The sequence below is a fragment of the Stylophora pistillata genome, chromosome 8 (genome assembly GCF_964205215.1).
Source record: "Stylophora pistillata chromosome 8, jaStyPist1.2, whole genome shotgun sequence".
NCBI lineage: Eukaryota > Metazoa > Cnidaria > Anthozoa > Scleractinia > Pocilloporidae > Stylophora > Stylophora pistillata.
In genome coordinates, this window is record NC_142526.1 from 30429393 (window position 1) to 30438000 (window position 8608).

The 8608-nt window shown below is 37.9% G+C and overlaps 1 protein-coding gene and 1 long non-coding RNA gene across 2 annotated transcripts; one reads left to right on the forward strand and one right to left on the reverse strand.

Moving 5' to 3' along the window:
- Positions 1–59: 59 nt before the first annotated feature.
- On the forward strand, positions 60–8310 carry LOC111322495 (uncharacterized). The gene is made up of 14 exons (XM_022925603.2): positions 60–304; positions 444–549; positions 833–859; positions 1172–1289; positions 1420–1523; positions 2242–2338; positions 2980–3076; positions 3720–3816; positions 4096–4165; positions 4325–4404; positions 4974–5010; positions 5125–5250; positions 5929–6086; positions 6688–8310. Exons 1-14 carry the CDS (start codon positions 185–187, stop codon positions 7866–7868), a joined length of 2418 nt encoding a protein of 805 aa, XP_022781338.2. The 5' UTR covers positions 60–184; the 3' UTR covers positions 7869–8310.
- LOC148725818 (uncharacterized) lies at positions 3719–6009 on the reverse strand. The gene is made up of 3 exons (XR_015990573.1): positions 5874–6009; positions 5365–5444; positions 3719–3854 (listed from the first exon to the last, which is right to left on the reverse strand). It is a non-coding gene; the product is annotated as an uncharacterized LOC148725818 (long non-coding RNA).
- Positions 8311–8608: the final 298 nt, after the last annotated feature.

Here is an 8608-nt window from a genome sequence, read left to right on the forward strand (position 1 = left end):
GACAACTTCCAAATTAGGACATACCGAACGCATGTGTACTTACGGAGATTTGTGGCGGGAAAAAGAAAGTCATATTTGCGCGCAGACAAGTTGAGAGCTTTGTTGATCACTCGTTCTCTTCCACGGTTCTGTCATTTTTCATACTTGAGCATTTTTCTATAATTCTTAGCCAAAGTATTCAACGATGAAGCTTAATACTCCAGAAATCGCCTGGCACGGAAAAGAACCAATTCTGAGCGTCGATTTTAGCAAAGTAGGATCAAAATGGCGACTTGCTACCGCGGGTGCAGATAACGATGTAAAGGTACTGTAAACTCAGCGCGGATTTATGATCGAGAACTGGGATATCGAAACAATTCCACATCTTCATCCTTTATCCAGTTTATTTCCCAGTATTATCCTAAATGAGCTATTCCGTTCATTGCCGTTATTTTCGAACGCAGATCTGGTCGATCGCATGCGGTGATGGTCAAAAGACAGTTATTGACTTTTTAGCAAATTTGAGTCGCCACACAAAAGCTGTTAACGTGGTGAAGTTTTCTCCGAAAGGTAAGCTTAAATTTTGTGTTACTATTTATTTGTTCTGCTGTTTGGTTTCTTCGAAGCGTTGTGGGTTCCGATTTAAGAGCATCTTATTTCGGGTCTGTCTCGATTGGTAAATAGAGGAAATATTAGATTTTGATCACAAATTTAGTTTCAATCTTTTTCCGTGTTGACATACCTCATCTAATCACAATGAGGGTTGGGAGAATTCAAGAAAGCTATGCAAACCCGAGACACATAACATGCATGTCGCATATCATTGATTTTGTTACTGTATTTCTACATGCAGATGAGATTCTTGCATCAGGAGGAGATGGTAAGTTTGAATTACAAAATAAAAAGAAAACTGCAAAAAAGGGGTTCTTCTGCTAATAAAAACTAGTACCTTCCCAGTGTAGGACAAAAAAATGTAATATCTCGGAGGAAAAACTCTGAGTGTTGAAATATCATTTACAAGAAGTTTTGATGAGATATGGCAATGAATTTTCTCAAGCAGAATAATGAAGTTTTAAATTTTGATGATCATGGTTTCTTTCTCATAGCACCACTTTTATCTTCTTTCGTGGTATGAATGGTGTCCTTCCTTCTTCTTTAAAACATTTACATAATTATTTTGTTCCACTGACAGACTCCATGATTATTTTGTGGAAGCTCAATAACTCAGGCGAGAGGAACACAACTGACATATTCATGGATGCAGATGAAATACCAAACAAGGAATCCTGGACTTTTCACAAGGCTCTGAGGTATGTGTATGAATTACAAGCTGGGTCATTTTCTTCACCTTTTTCAAAATAATGAAGGGAATAATACTGAAAAGTTTCCTGATGATTTGCAAATATTTAATGTATTAAATTTTTATTTTCTGAAATGAAGGGGGCACATTGAGGATATATATGACCTTCAATGGTCACCAGATGGAAACAACATCATTTCAGGATCTGTTGACAATAGTGCTATCATTTGGGATATAGTAAAAGGTATGTGTGTGGTCTTGACAGTTCTAATGAAAAATTTCATCACCTTAATTATGAACCAGTATTAACTCTTTAACCCCAAAGATCTGATTGTTAAATCTGCCCTGTAGCTGCTACACATTTCCTTGAAATTTAATGATGAGAATTCAATGGTAGGTCAAGATAACAAGTTCTACCTGATAAGTTTGAGTATTCTCGTTAACTGTTTGCTGGATAATCTATGGATATGGATATGGATGTAGTGGAAGGACTTTTATCTAATTAAATCAACCCTCTTATAGAAAATCCCTGAGCCTAACTGCTTACATAGAAACATGGATTGGGCTAGACCTTGTGTAAATAACCAGCCTTTTACAGTCAGTGCCTCTATCTATCCAGGAGCATAACGTGGGCACCAGTGAACTATCAGGGAGGTCTGATGAAATTGTGGGGAGTAACCTTGCAAAAAGCTGGAATCCCATCCAGGGGGGAGTGGGAAGTAGTATTATCCCTAATTGCCTCATGCTGTGTAAAGCAGGATAAGCTCTGGCTGCATGGGGCATTAGTGTTTTTCCAGAAAATATCCTTGTGTCCTCCCCTTTCTATCCCTCTGCAAATTCCAGTTTTGATCAATACTTTATCCCTCCTTTTTTAATTTCCAACCTCTGTCCCTGAGGTGAGTGTGTTTATTTTACAAGAACTGAACAATTTTCAACTTTATCAAATTGAATATGATCTACAGGTCAGAAACTTGTAATCTTGAAGGACCATAAACATTATGTGCAAGGAGTTTGCTGGGATCCCCTTGGCCAATATGTTGTGACAAATTCAAGTGACAGGTAATACTTTTTTTAACTCTGTACACCCCAACATCAGTATGCATATTCTCCACACTGTTCTCTACATATTTCCCAAAGTGCTGACAAGGAGAATTTGTTTATAAATCAAGAGCCTCTTTGGTGGGTGATCATTTTTCTTTATTCTTGTGACCTTAATGAGTGATGCAGGAGTGGTATTGTAGAGAGAAATTAGATCCTGATCACTCCTAGGGGTCAAAGAGTTAACTTACATTACAAATTATTTGGGATACTACGATACAGATACACTTACACTTGTCTATTTATGATGTGATTTAATGCACTTGTAATACTTATAATAAGTCCAGGGTACTGTGTATTTTATGTCACAGGTACTTATCACATTTGCTCAAGTTGCCTCAAGATTATGGTTTTGAAAGGAAAAAATCAAAAACCATTCACAATACTATAAAGTAGCAGCTGTCAGGTTAACAAGCCTTGTCACTTTGGCTCCTGAGCTTTTATTTTGGTTCAGAAATGTAATATGTAAACTAGCCAATTTTTCTTCAGTTGTTCTTGAAACAAAACATAGCTTGGCAAACCAGAACTTTACACTCAAAACAACAATGAATCTGTACACTCCATAGAGCTTATTTCCATCTTTACTTTTATTCTTTCTGCAGAAGTTGCAGGCTTTACAATCCCAACTCTTATCGCTGTTGTTATAACATAACAAAGCTGTTGGTAAATGGATCTCAAAAGCCAACAGAAAATGGAGAGGTATAACCATTCTCACTTTTGATACCTCTTTACACCCTAACATTGAATTCCTTATGAATGAATTAATGAATTCCTTATTTATATTGCACCATTTCTATACAATATTCAAAGGTGCAGTCCCCCCCATCAATTTTGATAGACACTACACAAAGACAGACCACTACACCGGGCACTACGTGCCCTACTCTTTTTGAACAGTGTGTGGGCTCTTTAATGTCCCACAAATTCTTTCACATACAAGGGCTTGTGAGACGGGACCTCCATTTATCGTCCCTATCCGAGAAGACTAGAAAGTCTAACCATTTGCAGATATTATTACGAAGGCAGCACTTTCTTCTCAGTTATTTAAAGACCCTGAGTGTTGGTCTGGCCGGATTTGAACTCACGACCTCCCGCACAACAGTCCGGTGCTCTACCAATTGAGCTAACCGGGAGGCGGTATGCATATTCTCCATGCTGTTCTTTATTCTTTTCCCAAGTTGGTGATCATTTCCTTTAATCTTGTGACCTCACTGTGTGATTCAGGGGTGATATTCTATTCTTGGGGATCACAGGTTATTCCTAAGTATTTTGATCTCACTGCCCGACATTTAAAGAAAAAACATATTTGCCAGAAAATGTTTCTGTTACTGTTTCTCCCTAGGCATTTAAGCATGGGAAAATGTTTCATGATGAAACCCTGCCCTCATTCTTTCGCCGGCCAAGTTTTTCACCGGATGGATCATTGCTTCTAGTTCCAGGTAAGTGTTTCCTTCAAAACGTGATTACTGTTATGTCACTGGTTGTTGATTGAGATAAAAATAAATAAAATAAATAAATAAATTTTAATTAGTTGTATAGCCCTATTTACATGTACAGATCAATAGTGCTTAAAATCATCTATTAAGTGAGCTATTTGTCACCAAGAGATAGGCTGATCACCAGTCAGATGATCAGATGGAATTTTCCTGTCTGTGTACATTTGCATTTTCCTCTTTTACAACATTTCTTTATTTCCTTTGTTTCCATTCAATTTTCAGCTGGCCGGCTGGAGGTTGGTGATCAGATCATCAACACAACTTATGTTTTTACCCGAGGATCTCCAAACAAGTAAGTGCCTTACCTTTTGGGTAAGAAACAAGGAACACCTTTTATATTTTAACACAGTTTTCCCGTTTTCATCTGGAAAAGTCATTTATTAGGGAAATTGTCTTGACTGTTTCTGAAAATTCTTTATATATTTAGGAATTTTTATTAATATTGTTTCAGACCAGTACTTTATCTGCCAAGTCCTCAAAAGGCCACTGTGGCAGTACGATGTTGCCCTATCCTATTTGAACTAAGACAAGGTACAATGTAGAGAAAACATTTGGTTTGGTTACTTTCATGTGAGGAATAAGTTGGTGTATTTTATACTGTGCCCCAACCGAACAGCTTGTGTAAGCTTTGGGCTTACGTTAAAGTGACAATGATGATGATGATGACCACACTTTTTATCAGTACTGGAAAAACAACTCACTTGGGATGTTGGGAGATCTCTAAAAAAGTTTGTAAGTCACAAGCTAGAGGCAAGTGGTTTGCAAACTTCAATTTTTTATGGGTTTACTGGTGCAATAAATGATAGGTTTTTGACCGATTAGGGCACCTTGAGTATCTCAGTTATTTTATAACAGTAGTAGAAATTTTTCTTGACAATTAACATAAGAACAAATTAGACATGTGCACTAAATTACAAGTCTCTGTCGCTTACATGTGTTTTAAATAATGTGGTGTAACCAAACTCAGACCTGAGGGTAATTTTGGCCGCTATTTTTCAGATTAAAGCCAAGAATTCACTTTGTGTATTTTAAAGAAAACCATGCCCTAGCCACATGTATAACTTTAGTAGTGATGGATGTTATTAATCTTTGTCTCCCAGCTGAAGGTGATGGCAAATCTGCAAAAAGTATCTTCAAGTAGGTTTCCTGTTTTTTTATGTGCAGTACCATAATTAATTTTATTTAAAAATCCTTTACTCGCAAACTGACACTTGATCTGAAATATAACATACCATTTTGTTTGCACTACAGGTTACCTTACCGGATGGTCTTTTCTGTAGCAACAATTGATTCCATTTTATTATACGACACTCAACAAGCAGCACCTTTTGGTTACATAACCAATATTCATTATGCTGCCCTCACTGATCTTACTTGGTATGTACAAGATTGATATACTTTTGGTAATAGCAACCAAGATTCATTCACAAGGCTGGTGATGCCATTCACTGTTTCTCTAGCAATTAAGGGCCATGGGGTGTAGATGCTAACCTTGCATGGCATGGTGGTAGTCCATAGCAATTCAATCCTCAGTCTTTCAGAAGGTTTTAATGGCTTGCTTTCCATTCATACTATAAGGGAAGAGGGTCAATGTGGGTGTCTTGTCAAAGATTTCAGCTAAAGATCCAGCTTCAATCTCTTAACGTGGTGTGTATGCCCTCACAAAGAAGTACCTAAGATTAGGATGCATATTCTCCATACTATTCTCTATGCATTTTCTAATGTGCTGAGAAAGAGAATTATTTTAAGGATCAAGAGTTTCAGGGTGATCATTTCCTTCATTCTCATAACCTTAATGTATGATTCAGGGGTGGTATTGTAAGGAGAATTTAGATGCAAGTTACCCTGAGGGTCAAAGGACTAAGATAAACATGCCAATAGATAAACAATGAACTTTTGTCACAAAATTGATTCATTTTTGTGGTATTTTTTGGATTACATATAATTATTCTTAGGTCTATATGTACAGTATACCACTCTTCTTCATTGTTTTTACTTACTTTTAAATGGTATTATTATAAATTAGGTTTTTATGAAGACATGTTATCTCTTTAGGTCCAGTGATGGAAGTATGCTTGTGGCTTCCTCTTCCGATGGCTACTGCACTATTGTCCACTTCAAAGAAGGAGAACTTGGTGTACCTTGCAGCCTCTCAATCAAACAAGTGTTGGAGAGAAGCAACTCACCACTGCTGCAAAGTTCTGATACTTCAGGTACCTTTCACATTAAGCTGATAACCAATAATAAAGTTTAAAAATTAACAAGTTTCAGTTAATTTAATTTAATTTACTCCATTTTCACTGCATTAATGTTTTGCTATGGGGAAGGACTAGAAAGGAACATACGAACCATACGTGCTAGTCCACCCTCTCACCTATCCCACCCCAGGGGAGGACTTCCATCACACAGTAATCTCGTGTGTGGGAAATTAATGTCTCCTAACACCCAACCCTGCAGGAGACGGAACCTCCATTTATTCGTCCCTATCCGAGAAGACTAGAATATCTAACCATTTCTTGATGTTATAGAAAGGTAGCAAATTCTTCTCAATTATTTTAAGACCCTGAGTGTTTGTTCGCTATGAACTGCTGACTCTTCAGCATGTACATCATTTACACTGAGCTTGGATGTATCAAAGTAGAATGCATAAGTAAGTGCTATTGCTACAGAAATCATTCATCTGAAATAAATGGGGCTTTAATGAACAGCAATTGTTTTAGAGCATTATATTTCACATGTGAAATGGCCTAACATTCATTGGACTTTAAAGTAATAAAATGCATAGAAATGTTACTATAGTCTTTGCTATTCCAGGCAAAATGGGCAAAAACTTGCGAGCCTCTTCACCCTCAGAGAAAGAAAAGAATGAGGAAAAGTGTGATAAAATACCCCAGTCTACAAAGAAGGAGCAACTTGGCAAGATTAGCATGTTTACAGTTCCTATGAAGATTACACCAACCAAACCTGCCAGAAAAGGGGCTCCAAAGACAATTTCTTTGGCACCAGCCCCTTCAAAGCCAGGAGCTGCCAATCCAGTTTCTGAAGATTTGAGTATGGCAGCTTCTATCAGTCTGGTACAATCTTCCCTGCCTGCTGCAAACACTGCAGGACTGCAGCAGACTCATGCTGGTCCCAAACATGTGACATTGTCGTCAGCACAAGGGCAGCTAAATGGAAATAATTCAAGTGGTCAGATGACACCAAGGCGTGTTGCTCTGGCACCTGGTGGTCAGATGACACCAAGGCGTGTTGCACTAATGCCAGCAGGAAGCTGCCAACCCAACAAGAGCTCTGCTGAGATCAAACCAACTACTCAGGTAACACCAAGGCATGTTGCTCTGGCACCTGTGGAGGGTGCATCCAAGCCTGAAAACACAGTGACCGAAACAAAGGAAGGAAAGCAAGTTCTGGAACAAGTACTGAAGCACAACACACTGGAGTCCAGCCCTGGTAGTGGAAACATACCCCCAGTTGATGACAGAACTAGGGAAACTCTTCTTATGCATTTGTCCTCTCCATCTCAAACTACACTTGCACCCAGAAGAGTACCCCTTGTGACATTGGCAATTGATCTTGAGAAAGCCTGCACAAAGGAATCATCACAGGCATCCCAACCACCTGGAACATCTTCTATATCAGACCTTAAAACTTTGGTTAACGAAAATGTCACAAACAAATCTACAGAGCCCACTTTAAAACAGTCAGTGTTAGCAAGATGTGATAAAACTTGTACAACTGACCACTCTAAGCCGAGGAGAATAGCACTGACCCCTGTTCCAGCTGTAACCCAGATACCATCCATAACTTCTCCCACAGAGAAGGAAAACAGCACAGTAAACCAACCTCCACAGCCTAGAAGAGTAATGCTTACTACACTTGAACCTCTTGGAGGTGGGAACACTCAGGTTGAACAGCCACAAGGCAGTTTTAAGAAATGCCTGACCAAAAGTAGACATATTCCTTTAGAACCAAAAATCATTGTACTAGATGACTGACATGTAGCTAGAAGTATTAAGTTAAAATATAAAACCTTGTTATCAGTGGTAAATAATGTAAATGAACTTCTCAATGCATCGACAAGATTATGATTGACATTTAGTCAGCCTTTCCTATTTCAAAGGACACTCCATCCCTTTACAAGGATTTCTGTAATGATGGGTTTAACTGCAGAAAATACTTTTTTAATGCTGGACTAGAGTTGTTTTAAAATTTAAATGTAGTGAAATCCTCTGATGGTTAGTCTTTCTCTAAAAACCTTTTTGGATATTAAATTAATGAAAGACAACTTGCAGAGAAAAAAACATAATTCTCTTAATTGGCTGTCTTCTTCAAATCTTGTTTGCATAATAGGAGTGCATCAAGTAGTGTGTGAGGGGAATGAAAAAATGTAAATATTTATATTTTTCATTGAATAAAATATTGCCACAAGAAACAGGATTTCATTACTGAATTTACTGTGTATTGTCAACCCTATCTTTTAATGGTCCCATTACTCGGCAAAGTTGGGAAAATGGTATGCTTGAGGCTAAACGAGTTGAACGAGGAAGCAAAACTAAATAGTTCCGGTATGTTAGTCTAACCAGCTGTGAAATAACTGGTAGAATGTCATGGGCGATTGAATGTCAGTGCATAGTTTCAAAATCCTTGCAGTTTGATTTGCTACCAATGTGACTTAAAAAGTGGAGGATTTGTTCGACCTTTCATTATACCTCTAAAAGCTAAAAACGAGGTTCCA